This window comes from Falco punctatus, assembly GCF_963210335.1.
Source record: "Falco punctatus genome assembly, chromosome: 4".
In the NCBI taxonomy this organism is placed as follows: domain Eukaryota; kingdom Metazoa; phylum Chordata; class Aves; order Falconiformes; family Falconidae; genus Falco; species Falco punctatus.
In genome coordinates this window covers 28,793,520-28,811,262 of record NC_137583.1, presented here as the reverse complement: position 1 = coordinate 28,811,262, position 17,743 = coordinate 28,793,520, and the positions used below count along the sequence as shown (strand labels likewise).

The 17,743-nt window shown below is 43.9% G+C and overlaps 1 protein-coding gene across 2 annotated transcripts in view; it reads left to right on the top strand.

The window, feature by feature from the left end:
• The first annotated feature begins 515 nt into the window (after positions 1 to 515).
• USP22 (ubiquitin specific peptidase 22) overlaps positions 516 to 17,743 on the top strand; it is a 111,567-nt gene continuing 94,339 nt past the window's right edge. The window contains exon 1 of one of the 2 annotated variants that reach the window (XM_080385967.1): positions 516 to 1,433. In XM_080385967.1, coding sequence (XP_080242093.1) covers positions 1,308 to 1,433 — 126 coding nt within the window. In that variant the 5' untranslated portion in view covers positions 516 to 1,307. The remainder of the gene's footprint in view (positions 1,434 to 17,743) is intronic. The other variant, XM_080385966.1, reaches the window with a different exon arrangement.

The window sequence follows — 17,743 nt, the reverse complement described above, 5'->3', positions numbered from 1 at the left end:
GGCTGCCAGGCAGGGCCTCTGCTAAGCACACGGGCGCAGGCGGGGAGGGCGCCCTGCCCCGGGGAGCGGCCCGGCCGCCGCCGCCGCCGCCGCCGCCCCTCTCTCCTCAGGAAATCACTGAGGGAGCAGCGAAACAGCCGGGACCAGCGGATGTGACAGCAGCGCTACCCCCACAGCTCAGGCTGCCGCTGGGAGGACCCGCCTCCTCGGCCAGTCGCCGCCAGTCCCTTCTCGCCTTGGGACGTGACTGACGACCGTTCCGACCGGTCCCGTCACAACGCTCGCTACCAGGTCCCGCCCCTCCTATCCGTTGGCCGCGCGTTCTGTCAATCAGGCCGAGCTCTTCCCGCCCCTTTCCGGCAGAGGGAAATGCTAGGTAGGAAGGGTGGAGGGGGGAGAAGAAAGGGAAGGAAACCAATGAGACGCTAGAGGAGGCGGGCCCGGTGGCGGACTGACGGGCGGGGACACCAATTGCCACGCTCCTTCCCGCTCCGGCTCCCTCCCTCAGGGGTGGCGGGGTAGAGAGGGAGCACCTACCGCCCCTTCTCCGTTGGTCTGTCCCACTCCGGGCCTGGCGGGCTAGGTTGAGTTAGCGGCTCGGACCATTGCTCACGGCGGGCGGAGGGGGGTGCGGGCGAGGAGGAGGAGGAAGGAGACGGCGAAGGAGTGGGGGGGGTGGTTTAAAGAGACAAGAGCCGAGCGGGCGGCCGGCTGGGGGAGCAGGAGCGGCGGCGGGCGGAGACTCGCCCCCTTCCCCACACACGCTCGCTCACACCGCGGCCAGGGTCGCCGCCGCCAGCGCCCCCCTCCCCTTCCCCTCCGCCCGCCGCTTCCACAGCGGCCTCTATGAGGTAGAAGGGAGCGGCGGCCACTCCGGGGGCGGCAGCGGCCGCTACAGCCGCCGCCTCCTCCTCCTCCTCGCCTCAGAGAGCCCCATCTTTGTGTGTGAGGGAGAGGGCGGGCGAGAGGGAGTGCGCGCTGCCCGCCCGCCGCCGCCGCGCTTTGTTCGGAGCCGGGGGGCCGTGGCGGCGCGGAGCCCCGGCTCTATGTGCCAGCCGCTGCCCGCGCCCCCACAGCAGCCCGCGGGGGCGGCGGAGGCCGCGCGGCAGGCGGCGGCGTGAGGGGCCGGAGCCCCGGAGGGCGGGCGCGCGGCGGGGGGGCGGGGGGGGCGCGCGGGCGGGCGCGCGGCCGCCCCGGCCCGTGCCCGCGGCCGTGTCCGTGCGGTTGCTGCGGAGGGGGGGAAGGGGCCGGCTCGCTGCCCGCCGGCCCGGCCCGTCTGCGGGCGGATTGATGTGGGGGGGTCTGACATGAGTCCGCCGGCGGCCGGGTGCTGCCATGTGACCGGCTTCAAGGTGGAGAACTGGAAGCAGAACCTGCGGGCGATTTACCAGTGCTTCGTGTGGAGCGGCTCGGCCGAGACCAGGAAGCGCAAGGTACCGGGGGCGGCCCGCATCCACCCCCCTTCCCCTCCCGTCCCTTCCCCACACGCGCTCCCGTCCCTTCCCCTCCCTCCGCCCTCCCTCCGCCGCTCACACGCACTCCGCCGCCTCGGCCTGCCCGTGGCTGCGGGGAGGGGACGGGTCCCCCGCCCGCCCTGCCCACCTCCCCGCGGGGCAGGTGGGCCCGACCCCCCGGCCCCAGCCCCGTCCCCGCCCCGCCGGCAGCGGCTGGGCCCGGGCTCCGGCACGCGGCCGTGGGGGCAGGGAGGGAGGAGGAAGCGCTCGGTGTCTCCGGCCTCCGGGGGGGTGGCGGGGTGTGTGGGTGTGCGGGGGGGCGGTACGGCGCCGGGATGGAGGGGGACAGCCAGCCCACCCCCCCCGCCCCGGGGCCTCCCTCTGTGCCACCTGCCCCGGCGGCGGGGCCGGCTTTCCGCAGCGGGGCTGTTCCGCAGCGCCGCCGCCTCCTCCCGGAGGTGCGGGAGGCAGCGAGGGCTTCCCGGAATACTGGGGGGGGGGGGGAGGGGAGGGGAGGGGGGGGGAGGCCCGGGGCAACGGGCACGTCCGGCCTGCGGCGGAGCTTTGTGCCGCCGGGGCGCGGCGGGGGGCGCGCCCGAGCCGGGGGGCTGCGGCGGGGCGGCCCGGGGCGGGGGGGATCACGGTGGCTGAGGCAAGTGAGGGGGATGGTTTGCTTAATTTTTTTTTTTTTTTTTTTAAATGTTGTTGTGTCCCCCCCTTTAAAAAAAACCAAACAACAAACAAACTGCTCATCGTGATAATCCACTTGGAAAAGGGAATTCCTGCTGCATTGGGGGGGCGGGGGGAGGAACTGACTCAGCCTGGAGCACAGGGAAGGGGTGCGCTGGTGCTGGGGGCATGCCCTGTGCAGGCGAACCCAGGAGAAATCCCTGTTCCTGAGGCATAATTCGAGGGGCAGAGCACTTCCCCCCCCCACATCTTCTCAAATGACATCCCTGTCCACATGCGTGTTTCTCTCTCAACTGTACAACTAATTACTCGTTTTCGCTTCAAAGTGACTTGGCAGATTTTTATCAGTCATCACTTCATGACTGAGGAGGGGAGTGCGACAGCAAAACTTGGTTTTTGGGACAGCACGGGTTGTGTTTGTGTTGAAGCAGCCCATTGAAAACTTTCTCGGCCCAGTTGCTTTGCATTAAGCTGCTCAGTTTATTATTCATAATTAGACCTAGAGTATGAGAGATGTACTTCAGGGATGAGGTGGCTGACCGTTTTTCCGTATTTCATTTGTGTTCTCAGGGTAATCCAGTTTTTTCTTGGAGGAAAAAAAATGGGATCTGAGAAGAAAAGCGTTTCAAATGTATTTAGTTAACCTGATAGCCCTGCAAAATACAGTCAGACTTGGTTTTAGTATTTATAATCCCCTGCAAGCCAACATTGTGAAGTATATTAGTCAAACTCTGTGTTTATTTAGCCTTTAGTGTGTCAAGATACAAATTGATACATGATACACGGTACTTGTAGCTTAAATGGAGGAAAAAAATTATACGTATGCTGTGGAAGAAAAAAATGACAAGTGAGAAGATGTCTCAGACGAATATAAATCAAATGTTATGTGGAAGAATGAAAATAAGATTTCATTAGCACAATTTCTACTTTTTTTAATCTGGAACATCCTTTGTAACCTGCATACCATTTGTATGCTGCAACAGTTAGGGTTTTTTCTTCTGGAATCTAATGGTAGTGATGTGTTCATCATTGCTTGAAAAAACAGCTGGAAATAAATAATATCCCATTGTAATCAATCTGTTCTCACTTCCTCTCTGCACGGGCAGGCTCTTAAAGCAGAACAGCATTGTTTCAAAATTATCTATCATCTCATGGAAAACACCAGTTTCTCAAATACATCCTAAAAATGCTTTCTACCCCCCACCCCGCTTTTTTCTTTTCAAGCAGGTTACCAGTCTGAAAATAGTTGGATTCCTGAATTCAGCCAACCTGAAATATGTGGGAGTACGTGATCATGTATAGGGAAACATTTTGGCTATCTGAATTTGGGGTTCAAATCCCAGTCTATATTCACAAAGATTGAAGAAAGTATATAAGCAACAGTTATGGTACTTACCTCTCCTGCATATGGGCATGAGATCTTCCATGGAATTTTTCTTTACTGAAATGGTGTCTGTATATATGCCTTACTCATTTACATGTAAAATTTGATAAATGGTATTTTCTGTTTGGAGGCATGTTTATAGTCTAATAACTAGAAAACAGTCTTTTGTCCTTTAATATTTTATATATACATATATTATGTATGTGTATATATATATATTTTAGGAGCATAGTTCTGACAGCTTTAAAGTACCGATTTGGTGGTGAGGATTCTTGTTCTTAATCCTAATCAAAACAATGAGGTCAAATTAGAGGTTTGGTAAAAGGTGATAGTCCTTTTTGTTGCAAAATCAAGGACATGCACATAATTTGTTTATCGTGAAAAACATTTGACGTGTGTAGTTGATCGTTAATGGGAAGCATTGGTCAATGTAACTGTTAGATTAACCTAGCTGTAAAAGATGTCTTGGCTGTCTGGTGATAGGCAGATGTAAATTGTTAGGTTTCTAGAATGGTAGCATACTATCCCTCCTAAGGCTGTCTTAAAAATCCAGCTAGCAATGGCAACTGCAGAGGGCAGAAAGTGTCCGTTCCTCCCACTTCACTTCCACTGCCTACTGCGTTATGCTTTGGAAGACCATTTTAACGCTGTTTGCTATTCATTTTTAATACCTACCTTTTCTGCGAATAAGCTTTTATGAGCTTCAGTGCTCAGCTCAGTATGCTTTACAGCCAGTGTTGCGAATAGCATAGCTGTAAAGCACAGTTTATCGTTGGAAGGCTACCTCCTGAATGTGCATTTAAATTCTTAGTCAGAAGCGAGAGGTAATTATGTGTACATCTTTGTAGATACTGGTACTCTGGTGAAGGTTTTAGGAGTGTGTTCACTTCCGAAGCGTTGTCTGTGCTGGGATTTGAGGTGTCGTCATGCTGCATCGTCGTATCTACATGGAGGAGTGAGGCTGTAGCTTGCCTCTGCTCACTGCATCTTGGCCAGAGTAGTAAAGTGCAGCAGTCATAATACGTGCTGTTCTAGGCAGAGGCTTTGCCGTGGTGTAAATGTGTTGCTGATGGTGAAGCCTAAGCAAAGGCAAAACCTGTCTTGTCATGCTGAGGAGTGGAACGAGAAAAGGGGACGAGGAAGAAATCCAAAGAATGACTCTTGAAATTGTAATAGTTGTGATTAAAAGTTGGAACAAGATTTCAGGGCTCAAGTTGTATGTAAAGTGGCACAAAATTAGGATTGACTGTCTTGGCTTTAGGGGTTTGACCTGTAACTTTTGATTTTTAATTTGTGATAGAATCTGTTTAATAAGCTGATGGTAAAGCTTGTGTTTCTGTAGGTCATGGGCTGATGGTAAAGCCTGTGTTTCTGTAGGTCATGGACTTTACGTTGAATATTTTGATGTGGAAATTACCTCACACTTCAACTAAGTAACACTGTATGAGAGGTCCTTACATTTGACACCAGTACCACCCCCACCCCCCCCTTCCAGGAATTATGGAACAGACAAAGGATGCTAAGAAGACTTAAGCCATCCCTTCATGTTAGCTTTTTCCATTTTTCTGTAGGTTCACACCTCAAATGATTTGCTTATTCCTTTAGAATTACAGATGAGAAACATCTGTTTTGCAGTGCTGAATGTAGGTTTTGGTCCCTGTCAGTGAGCAATTAGACATGTAGATGCATCATTGTGTCCAGGCATTGGTAAGTAATGGTTTCAGTGCTTGAAGGGAAGCTAAATTTACAATTAAATTCTGTCTTGCTAGACTACACACCTTGGAGAAAAACTGTCTGTCTTGTTCTGGGTGGTTCTTACTGTCATTGCTCTGAAAAGGCTCTGAATGATAAAAGTAAACCGCTATTGTGACCAGAGTCATGATATGTACAAGGTCCTATCTGGAATTTCAGAATGTTTGTTCTGTGCTTCTGCCAATAGATCGAAGAATAATTGCCTGTCAGGGGTTATACACTCTCATTGACAGCGGGTGCATTCTAGCATATTTCTTCCTGTTTGAGAGCTTCTGTTGTTTCTCCATTATTTTCTCTTTACATGGACCCTTCATGATGCTTTCAGATATGAAGAAACATTTTCTTTTATAGGTGATGACCTTTCTTCAGGTATCCGTCTCCCCATGTACTTGTGACTTCAGTCCTTTGTTCCTTACGATACTTAACAGATAACCGATTCATAGGTACTCAGAACAGAAATTTCTTTGGTACATTTCCTAACTTTCAAAGTAGAAAAAGCTTAATAATGTCTTGGCAAATAAATGCCATGTTATGTTTTTGGTAGCAAGTATTGTGGTTTGCAGTCTAAATCAACATTTTAAGTTCTTGCTAGAATGACCTTGCAGTCACAGGGTAAGCTAATGGTGGAACTTTTCATCTCCTGCCTGTTGAGGCATGCTTGCTCACTTGCTTTCTCCCTTACAGCCTTGCCCCGTATACCTGTCCAGGAACAGGGAAGTGTTGCTTAGGCAATTTGCTTTGTACCATAACAGATGGACAAGGAACCTTACCAGGCTGTGCCGCCTTCTCAGGCTTGCTGTTTTGATTGCTTGAATTAATAAGGAAATCTTAGCTTTTCTTTACCGTTTTTAGCGTATGCACAAAACTTCTGGATTAGAAATCCTGTGGAGAGTTTGGAAGGGGAGTCCAGGATTCAAGAAGCCTGTCTGTCTTTTCAGCTGCATACTTTGCTTTGGCTGCCTGTGTGAACTGTCCGATTCACTCAGGAAGGATGTTCTTTGCTATGTGTTGTGGGGACTACCTTCTCCCTGAGAGCCTGTAAGAAGTGTCAAAATCGACTGCAAGCTTCATTGTTCAGTTTCATACCTGAACAATCTTCCTTAGTTCTTAACCTCTAAGGAGTAAAAAGGTCCTTAGACCTGCTGAAGGTAATGTTCTCTTTCCTTTTGGTCTGAAGACACAATCTTTGGGGTGAGAGATACCCACAGGAGATTTTAGCTCCCGCAGCAGAGCTGTGCATATGTGGGACAAGCCAGACTGACAGTGCTCCGCTGAGCTTAAGTCTCTGGTGCTGAAGAAGAATGTAATACAAGAACTTACTCTTTCTAGTGGTGTTAATCCCTGTTTTGTATCCTCTACCGTGCTTTTTTAAATAAATGGTTGGTTTCTGGGCCAAATGTTAGGAATTAGTTCTGCACCGTGAACTCTGAGGTGGTGAATAGCAATTCTTGAGTTGTGGGATCTGAACCATCAGGACTTGCCTAGCGCTTCTCTCTCCGTCTCAGGTCAACACTTGCAGTATTGATTTAAAGGTTACACAGATTCCTGTAACTGAAGCTAACTGATGAATAGTAGTTTGTTGGAACCATTTTCTTCCCTGTTTTTTTTAATAACTGCACAATAAATGCAGTTTTCCCCATGCTTTTATTTGTTCCATGTTGCGGAGAAGGAAGATGGAGCTGCACAAGCTGGCGAAGGAAAAAAATAGAGTTACGCTGGACAAGAAGGCATCTTTTTTTTTTTTTTCTTTTTTTTTTTTCCTTTCTGTAGTCTTATCAGCAGTCAAGGTTTGCTCATAGCCAGGCTGTTTGTTAGGAGCAGTTATAGCATCTTTTTTTAATTTTGCCTGCAATCAGTGATCTTACTTGGTCGATACTGAAAATGGCGAAAGCTTTTGAACTGGGATGACAGCTAGTAGTGTGAAGGTGAGCAGAGTGGAATGGCTTTGTTTGATTTGTTGGACTATCTGTTGAGCTTTACTTTAAGCCATCAAAGCTTTAAACCCCAAACAAAGGTTAGCTGATAGCCGCATTTTTGTTTCAGGCCTTAATCTGTAGCGTTAACATGAAACCGGAGCTGCAAATCAGTTTCAAACCTTCTACTCTCCTTCTTTCGTTTGAGGATTTTCTGTCTGAGTAACTGGAGTAACAAATTAACAGGTAAATGCTGCTGACTGATAGTGGAAGTTGCCTGCTTGTGAATTGCTGACTCCCCTTCTCCCAACTTAATGCTAGTTGAGTCTGAGCAGAAAAAAATATCTTTTCCCTTGGGACGTACTCTGGGGATCCTGCTTTGTAGCAAGTGCCATTGCAACTCTTGGTTTGATTCCCAATGGTGGCCATGGTGGCTGATTTCTTTTAAACCAAAGAAAGATTAACTGTTCAAAAGCTTGTGTTTCTCATGTTAAACCTAGCACTCGTAGTTTTTCCTGTCCATGTTTATTTTGATGTGGGACTATGGTTTCCTGATGTCTTCTTCCTGGAAGATGTAGGGTGGGTTTTTTTATTAGCCATACCTTTCCATTTCATTTGACTGATAGCTACTTGAAAATGTTGGGTTTGGGTTTTTTAATACTTGTGTTCCCATGGTTCTCCAAGTATTTATAAAGTCTGTAGTACATGGCAGCATCTAAAGTGAGGGGACACGTATGTACTCTTGCTTATGTATTGATTATAGTGGCATCACAAGAAAGGCTATCTGAAGGTGACCCATATGCATTTTGCTGGATTTACTAGAACTGTATTTTTAAAGAGTAATTTTTTTTTTTGTGGTCATGCAAAGAGCCATCACTGTTAAAGCCTTTCTAGACTTGGACAGAAAGAGCTGCCCAGAGCAGCTATCTCCAGTCTCTTGTTACCTATGGACAATGGAACTAAGTGAAATGCTATAATGACATTACAGTTTATTATGTTATCTGGGACTGTGTTGTCAGCAAGCAGTGCTGGAGCGTAGGGAGAGCCATATGTTATCTGAGAGGCCTGAATTGGGAACCTTTTCTTAGCAGAAGCAGTTCTAGAAGCTGATAGATCTGTTCTGACTGGATGGAAGCTCTGTCTTTGTAGTTGTATTCTTTTACATATTGATTTGGCAGTCTTTTATGTACACTCTGCTTAATTCAAGGTAAGAACTTTGCTGCATTAGCTAGTAATATAATCAATGTTGTAAAGAGTTACTCACTGCAAAATTAACCTGCGTTCTGTTTGGTTCAAAGCACATTTTCTCCAAGCAGAGGTACCACAGTGATGCAACTGGCACGGCAGCTCCAGTAGGATCTGTGGTTTACTTTGGTGCTAGGACAGCTTCCGCCATGTTGATCTCTCTCATTCAAGAAAAAGAATAATTCTATCTGTTTCAAGACCTATTTGATGATCACTAAAGTGAACTGTTACCAGACACCAGTTGACTCAAAGTAACCTGAGCTTCACTTTATCTGTCGGTAACTGATTAGCAGCAAGCACTCTATCTTGTCAAGTTCTTTTGTGTGCTCAATACAGCAAATACTCTACTCTCTTTCAGTTCTCTACTTAAGTAGAAGGTTACTGAAGGTGTGTGTTTGTTAAATAAGGAAACCCTCTCAGTTATATGTAATACTACTTTAAAACTCTTTTATGTTTTTGTTTCTCTCTGCTTTTCCAAGTTGGTAAACAGAACTTTTTTTCCTCCCTTCTGATTCTTCTTTTCCTGTGCTTAATGGAGCTTGAAATTAGCATGGCTGCTCTTGTCTACCTTTTGCATAGTATAAGTGGTGATGTCAGCATATCCCTGGGAAATATTTCTGTGGAGGTCTACAGTATACTAAATTTGTCATTGAAAAAAAATCTGGGCATTAGATAAGGTGAAACTCAAGGAAAAATAATGACCATGGTAACAAAAGTTGTTTTCAACACACTTGAAAGAAAAAGTAGTGTCTTTTTAGCATAAATGTTGGGGTTGGTGCGAGTTCTCATGTCCTGTAACAAATTCTGACACTAAACATGTCAAACATATTAAATATCCTCATATTAAAAGTAGTAGTGAGAAGCAGCTCACTAAATATGACACTGCCTTAGTACTAAGTCTGAAAAGAAAACTTGGTTTAACTATACTTACATGGTCTTGTTACTACACCATACTGGTTTTGCATTGTGACGTGTGGTTTGCACACACAGCTGAGCTCTTCTGCACATATATGTAAGATGTAAAAATACAACTCACTGAACTTATGAAGTTATATTTGTGTAGAATTTAATTGAAGAGATGATTAATCTACATTTCAGTTAAGAGATTATTAGAATTTCCTTTCATTTTCATTAGCATCTTAATCTGGAGTTGTGTTGCAGCTTTTGCCCTAGTATATTAAACCAAGTTTTCATCCATATATATATATGTGTGTGTGTGTGTGTGTTAACAATTTAAGAAGTAGTATGTATAAATCGAAAGAGTAAAAGTTACCAAATTAGTAGTAACTTTATTTTTGCCTAAACACATGGAAGACCCTGCAGTATTTGAATATAGTTAAGTGATGGGGATGACAGAGTATCAGACACTGATGTGGCACAGAGTTGCATTTGTGGTGATTGCCTCGCTTGTCACTCAGAAGTTCATGCATCCAGGTAGCCTTTTTTTAAAAATAGGATGGAGTCATGTTACTGAATTGACTGCCCAGGCTTTTAGATATATGTTTTGCTTCTGTTTTTAAAGGACTTTTGTTTTGCGTAAAGTACAGACTTGAATTCTATTACTTCAGTGTGTGTTAGCACAAGGAGAGGAAACAGCAGCTTATAACCTTTATTTTTGTGTCTGTCTGTGTCTGTGCCGTCCTCCCCCAATTTATGTTCTTTTTTTAAAAAAGATGAATCTTTCTCTCCTTGTGTCTTTGAACCACCTGATGTTATTTCAAAAAGATTGCCCCGTTACAACTTGTGCTTCTGTCTGTGCATTGACTTGTTACTGCATGCAAGTCAGATTTTAAGGGACCTTCTTTAGAATATACTTGGTAAATAAAGGTAAGATTTATTGTGCAGCAGATGTGCGACAACTTCATAAGCGAAGACAGCTGCGATAGCTGACTGATCTCAGTACCTCATTTATGTTGGGTGAGGTTTTGTGACCCTGTGCCCTCCAGTGACAAATGCAAAATTTGTCTTGAGGTTTTATGTTTTTCTTTGCTGTGCTTTATCTTCATATTACTGCCCAGTTTTGTTCTTAAACTTGATCACTGTCCTGCTTGTCAGCTAGTGACCAGGGTAAAATTCTCGTATAATCTTGTTTTCTGGACACTGCTGACTTCTGTCATGCTGTCTTAGCAAGCATTCCCCTCAAAAAACTTGTTACTGGATATGTTTATTTGAATGATGAATGCTCAGTTCTTTGGTCATTCGCGAGTACATTTTGTGGGTTTGGTTGTGGGATGCTTCTAACAGTGATGTAGAGAACAGGATGAGGCAAGCAGTGAAAATGGTTTCAAGAGTTACTTTAGTTACATGCATAAAGAGGAACAAGGCTCTCTTCTGTCATTATGAGGCTGTTCCTTAAGGAAACTGATCTTACACTTTGTCCAGCATAATTTTATCTTGCTACTCTTAGTGATGTATTTCCTTGTCACATAGTAATTCTGCTGTTTGTAACTTGATGTGTAAGTTCTAGAGTTGCTACAATAAGTCTGATTTCTTTTCTGCATCTCTTTGTAATTTTTCTGCATTGATTCAGGTACTGGAATTGATTCATACTTGTGTATACTGAGTTGTTCTCAACCACTTGTTTTAGGCCCCTTCAGTTACTAAACAAAGTGCAACGGTGTGGTACCAACATTCATAATTATATGAAGTATATCACTGTATATTTGTGAAATAGTGCCAAGTGTGAAAAATATACATGGAGCATTAGAGAAATTGCTTTATGACGCTAAGTAAGTCTTTTGTTCATCCATGCAGTTAAGTATTCTACGAAAAGGAGACGAGGGGAAAGATCCTGGTATGTCTGAGATCACAGGGACATCTCATCACTGGAATGCAAGTAGTCAGGCTCTTACTGAAAGATTTCAGGCAGTAGGAGGGGGGGGACAGGTTGTCTGTCTTCGGCTGTATATTGCAGAAGTCTTGACTGCAAAAAAACAGAAGTCTAGTGGTAGCCTTAAGAATTACTTTATTATAGCAGTTCTTTATAAAGCAAGCAATTTAATTCCGTAAGCATATTGTGCCTGTAAGTTGAAACTGTTTTGCAGACAAGTTGTTTTAAGCAGTGGTAAAAGAATGCAAGAAAATGACATCAAGAAGAAAGTGATGAGTTAGCAAATCTGACAGATTTTAAAAGCTTGAATTAAAATTTAGAAACTAGTTATATATGTGGGTATTAGTGAGACACAAGTACGTGATGGAATTGGCAGATGATTTGAATGAGAAAAATGCTATTCAGGTACAGGACAGGGCAACATTTGATTTACTAGAGAAAAGCAAGAGATGTGAAATTTGGGTCTTTCTGTGCAGTATCACCGAAGACTGGTGAGTGGGGAACCTGAAATCCGGCTCTTCAGCTGTTGGGGGTGTGTGTGTCTTTCCCTAACAGTCCAAGGAATTGCCAGCTCTTGGCTGCACACTCTTCCTGCCATACTGTTTGCTGTATTGTGTTGATGCGATTGTGCTGTTAACCAGAAAGAACAGATAAAGATGAAAAAGTTGGGGGTTTTTTCTCCTCTTAATAATATTTCGCCTGAATAGGGTTGAACCAACAGCTGTAGCATTGGTAGCTTGAGGGGAGGAGTGCTGGGGTGGTGGGAGAGGACCTGAGTAGTGATGCATGGAGGCTGCGCAGGGAGTTTGAGTAACAACCGCTGCCTTCCTCTGGACTTCGCCACTGATGGATTGACTGTGTTTGAATGTTCTCCACATACTAATGGTTTCTTCTGTAAAGTGTGGCTAATAGGGTTCCATGAAGTAACCTCTTTTATTATTATTATATTATAAAACAGCGTGATTGTGCCTGCTGTTATGAGCATGCCAGGCTTTCACAGATGTCCTGGTCTGTGCTGAGCCTGATATGTGAAACTTGTCTTACGTTTGCAGTCATTAGGACTTATTCCTGTATGCAAATAATTTGCTTCTACTCCAGTTTCCTTGTGAAAAATAAATGAACCAGGGAGTGTAGAATGCCCGTAATCTGTGATCAGCTATTACAGAAAATCCACTTTCATATTACATTTAATTTAATGAAATTAATAGTGTTTTTCTAGATAATCAAGTTACGAGCCACTTGTCTCCCTCTTTAAAAAGGCCTGTCTCTAAGTAAAGATCTTATATGTCTTTTATAATCAAACTCATTGTTAAGATGATGTAACTTTTTTTTTTGGTCGTTTAAAGCACCTGGTCACAGGGCATGTGCCTAGGTCATGCTCATGCTGCATGTAGTTGAGGATGATGGGATAATGGATTGTAAATTAGCTCTTTATGGTGCTGGTTTTCCTCTGGCCTACTCCCTTGTGTAGTCTAGAGCAGCCCCAAGGCTGTTCTGAGCTGTGCCAGCTGGCTGTAGCCCTGTGGGACTGGTGTGCCAGATGGAGACAGCCGGAGAAGAGCAGCACTCCCGTGAAACCCTGACGTGCTTCCTGGGGTGCAGAGGTGCTAGCTCTGCAGCCCCATCAGGGTGTCCTCGGGCAGGTGGTGGTGCTGGTCTCCTGTTCCTCTGGCACTGGTGCAGCTATGGGAAGGACTGGGCTGGGGGTCCTTTTTTGAGATGTCTAGTACAGAGTTCAGCTTTTGAAACATTTTGAATGTGTTAGCATCTCCTTTTTCCTAGTTTTCTGCTTCCGTACTGTCTGTTTTGTACTGTAAATTGTAGCTTGTATGGATAATCAAATTGAAAAAACCCAATAATCTTAACGTTGAGCAAGTGTGGTGTTTCCTGGTGTGTTGTCCTGGGTTTTTTTTTTCCTGACTATTGAAAAACGCTGTTATCTGTAAGATAGCCAGACAAGAATCCCAAACTCTTTAATTTTGCTGCTTTAGAATGACAACTGTAAACATGTTCAGAATGAAAGATACCAGAAGCTTTAATACCTTCATTTGGTGATCTGACTTTATAGTTTTACTGAAAGACATTTATTTCTTAGAATGCAGTGCAATCTGTTGGTATTACTGCATTATGTTCAGGTAGACCTGCTGGCCCACCTCCCCCCTTTGGCCTTCTTTGTGTTCAAGAGCAAACTTAGGAGTTACCTTCAAGCAACAGAATAGCCTCATCTGCAGATGATGCACCTCATAAAAACCATACATTGAAAATTTCTATCTTGTGGAGAGGAGTAGAGTAAATGGGTGAAACTTCTTGAAGAATTGTATTACCTGAGGGCTGCTTGAACAGGAGTTGTTTTCTAGAGGAGCTAATACACCAATTCACCTGGTGTTTCATCGTGCTCTCGCTGCAGAAGACTTTGTTCTCATTGCCCCATTAATGCAGCTAACACTTCTAATCCAGGAGCCCAAAATAGCTGTCAAGCCTGGATTTTACTCTGGTGGCATTTGCTGCACAGATAGTTATTACAAACCAACATGCTGAACTGTAGCTGGAAGAGAAAAACCCACCAGCTGAGGCCATAAGCCCATTTTGGTCAGATATTTCAAGTGTCTTGATTTAAATAAGCTAATAAACTCAACATGGTAATATAATAATAATAATAATAACATCTCCTCAGAGGAAAAATTTACTTTGAGACCCTTGTCAACCTCCAGAACTCTATGGATACTAGTGGGAGCAGGCAAGGAAGGATGTGCCTTGTAGCTTCCTTGCTCCAAAGGTTATCTGTGCTGGAGGAGTGAACTAGGAAAACGGACTGCAGAAAGCAGTGGTTATCATATTCCAACCTAAATAATACCTCTCTCTGCTCTTGAAGACAGAATGCTGGTAGTTTTGTGATCCTGTAGGACGTTACGTAGATTTCAGTCATCATTTTTGTTTTTGTTAGCAAAGAGCAGTGTTATAAGGCTATGTCTACCGTGAAAGATGTGCTTGCCTGAAGTAATAAAGTACTAGGAAAGCATGGTGAGAAATAATTTACAAGCTACTCTGGGGGATTTAAAACCAAAACTTTGTGCTTTAGCTCCCTTGTAGTTTCGTGGAAGTTGGGGGGTAATGTGTTTCTGTTAGGGTTGATTTGGTTTGTTTTTTGTTTGCCTGAGTGGTCAACCAAGTGTGATCTGTATGAATAGTAAGTATGAATTAGTGAGTATTTCAGAGCAGTCCCGTGGACCTTAAGTGCTCTCTGCCCCAGAAGACTGGAGTCAGGTGTGTGGACATTTAACACTGAACTATGCCCCTTGGATGGAGGTTGGTCTTCCCAGCCTATACAACATTAATTTCATCATTACAAGCCAGTATTAAAAAGCTTTAGGTGCACTTCTCTGATTTCTTTACAAAGTAGATATTTCCAAACTGACTTCAGTTACAGGATCTGCCTCAACTCAGTGTACTCCTCTTCACTAGACAACATTTTTGCTACCTTTTTACTTGGAGAACTTTCTAATCTCAGGGAATTGGAGCCAATTTCCTAGTAAGATAGTAGATAAATTGTAATCACTTGCTTACAAAATTCTCAACACGTATTATGCTTTTAATTCTCTCTCATGCTGTCATATTTGAATTTGGTGCTATGTTATATCTACTTACAGCTATGTGTTTGAAATAAAGCTTTTCAAGGAAATGTAAAATTTTCCTTTTGTCATGCAGAAAGCTGTGTTCTGTGTAAAGAACCATGCAGATTGTGATGCCCACTAGACTGTTCCTGTCACTTTAACATACTTTTTATGCAGCTGTTGCTAATAGTTAGTGAATTAGATTTTATTATTTTATTTTTTTAGGAGACGGAATCCTTTTGTCTTGGTTTCCCTCAGTGCTGAATCCTTTAACCTCACCTATTCATATGTTTCAACTCACACTGCTTAACTTCTTAAAGTGTTTCCTTCAAGTTAAGATCTTGAAAGTAGAACACATAATCTGTGAAATATCAGCATAATATTATACGTTTTTTTTCTGGTTCACAAAGTAAAGTTGCATTAGAGGTGAAGATGATGATTGGTGGAATCTCCTAAGTGCTTTTATCGAAAAATGTCTAGCAACCAGATCAAAGAGCAGAGAAGGCAGGCTTTATAGTCCTATCAACTCTGCAAAGCCAAAGCAGGTCTGTGTGGTGAGTGTTCAAGCAGGAAGGAGATTCCACCATGTTTTTTTGAGCTTCGTGGCTTTCTTCACTTCCCTCTGCAGGTTTTTGTTTTAAGAAGCTTATGGTAAGGAGCTTTGTTTTCAGGTTTCTTCTCTTTGTGGTCAGTTAGTTGGAAAAGTGGAATGGATGACCATGAATCTGCCAAACAGAACTCCTTAGTAGAGTTGGGTTTGATGTAATGTCACCTCTGACCTTCCAGTGAGGCCAAAGCTAGTTTTGAATCTGCTCTTTACTTGTGCCAAGTTACAGTTTGTCATATCTTTTGTGTTCTACAACAGTACGTGCCATTACCTGTAAGTTATGACCTACGTTGGACTTGGTGATCGCTTTTTTTCTACAATTTGCATGTAGCTTTCAGAGTGTCTTATTTCATGTCAGGTTGTCTTGACCAGATACTTTAATATTTTTGTGTTAAGCAGGATAAATCTGGTGAGCTGTTTTATATTTTTTTGTTCTGTAACTGTTCTTTACAGCATGTCCTCTGTCACAGGCAGTACCTTGTTTTCAATGTCTGCTTCTTTTTTTTTTTTTTCTTTCTTCCATACCTTGAGTTTCCTTTGGTGTTTCTACTTCTTTGGCCGTACACTGTCTTTTTCCCTAGAAATTATCTGTTTGTTTACAGTTTAGGCAAATGTCTGCGTTTCTGTGCTCTTAATTTCTTAACGTGAGCCCACCCTTTCAAGTCTGATTGTGGAACACTACTCCTGACACACTGTCTGAGCAGACTGCTCTTCATGCCAAGGTTGTAAGTGTTAATCTTGCTGCAGACTGGGGTGATAATTCATTGCTGTCACAGCAACACATGCTTAAAGTTGCTTCTTGCCAGATTTGTTGGCTATATGCTACAGTAGAGAAAATTATTTCAAGAGTCTTATTGCATAGCCAGATGCTGTAGAACTAGTGCAATCAACCTCCCCTCCCCCTTTTTTATGACTGCTCTGACTTCAGGGAGGAAAAACTATTATATAGTAAAACACATTCCTGTGGAGCGCTAGTGAAGAGGTAGATGAACTTCTGATCATGGCTAATTTTTCTGGTTTTGCTTGTAGGGAGGTTCTGTTTTGTGTTCAGGTTAAAAAGGAAGGAAGGCTTTTAAGGCTGGGTAAGGGGAATTTAAAAAGGAATTGAGCAGTGTCCCCCTTGCTGTTTTAGTTGTGTTCTCAGCAATAGTTGGGTGCTCGGGAAGTTTTATGTTTTCTTTAAGAACATGTGCTAATTACTACATTGGCTTCATTCCGAACAATTTTAACTTCTGCCATCTGTGTCCTTACGATCCTTCAAAAGGAGAAACTTCGTAAATTCTTGTTTGGTAATGGCCAGCATATCTAGGCACTGGCCTGTAAGATGCTGTTTGGTTTAGTTACAGCTACTTTAGTGAGGTTAGGTGATTATAGTTTTATTTCACTCAGAATTTTTATTCTATGCTGCTCTAAATGCCCAAGGATACATATCCTGTTCCTGGAATTTATGGCTGTAACCTAGAAACTCCTTGTTATTTGGGCTTGCTAGAAGAAGATACCGTAAGCCTGATCACAGAATACAGGTAATCATTGTTACTTGGTCACATCTGTCCCTCCCAAGGTTTCTACAAGGCATTACAGTAGCTGTTCTGTCTCTGAGATGTTGCAGAGCTCTGAAGAGAAAAATTGGTGCCTTTTGGCTGTAGGATCAGAGGTCCCTCAGAACAGCTTAACATTTGCCCTCGTGTACGTGCTGTAGAAATATGCGAGTTATGTAGTGGATAGCATCTGGAAAAAACTAGGTTTTGTGCATGGTGGTGTTTGCTTACCAGGGAAGTGAGATTTACCAATTGTTTAGTCTGACATACACTGGAAAAAGCACATTAGCAAGTTTATTTCCAGCATAAATCTGAAAACATCCAGTGGCTGGGTGTTGTGTCACCAATAACTTTATCCTCTCATATTTTAAGAGAAGTTGCCGTGGATGTTACATTACTACAAATGTGTTCTCACAGATAAAGATCCAGGCAAAAACGTGGCATTGGAGAGTTTGGCTCTACTGTCACGCAAATTGTGACATGCAGCCTTTCCTACTTTTTATTCTTTGTGCCTCAATTATTTGCACTACCAGATTGTAAGAAACACTATCTTGAAGATCAGAGTTAGGGAGGACTTGAGACCTGGGTAAACCAAACCACCTCTTTATTTGGCAGGGATAGCTTTTAAGCAACTGGATGTACTCTCAAGAAGGCCTGAGGCAGTACTTGAATTCTTCTTTAATCCTGCTGCAAAGCATAAAGACCATTTATTTGTCCAC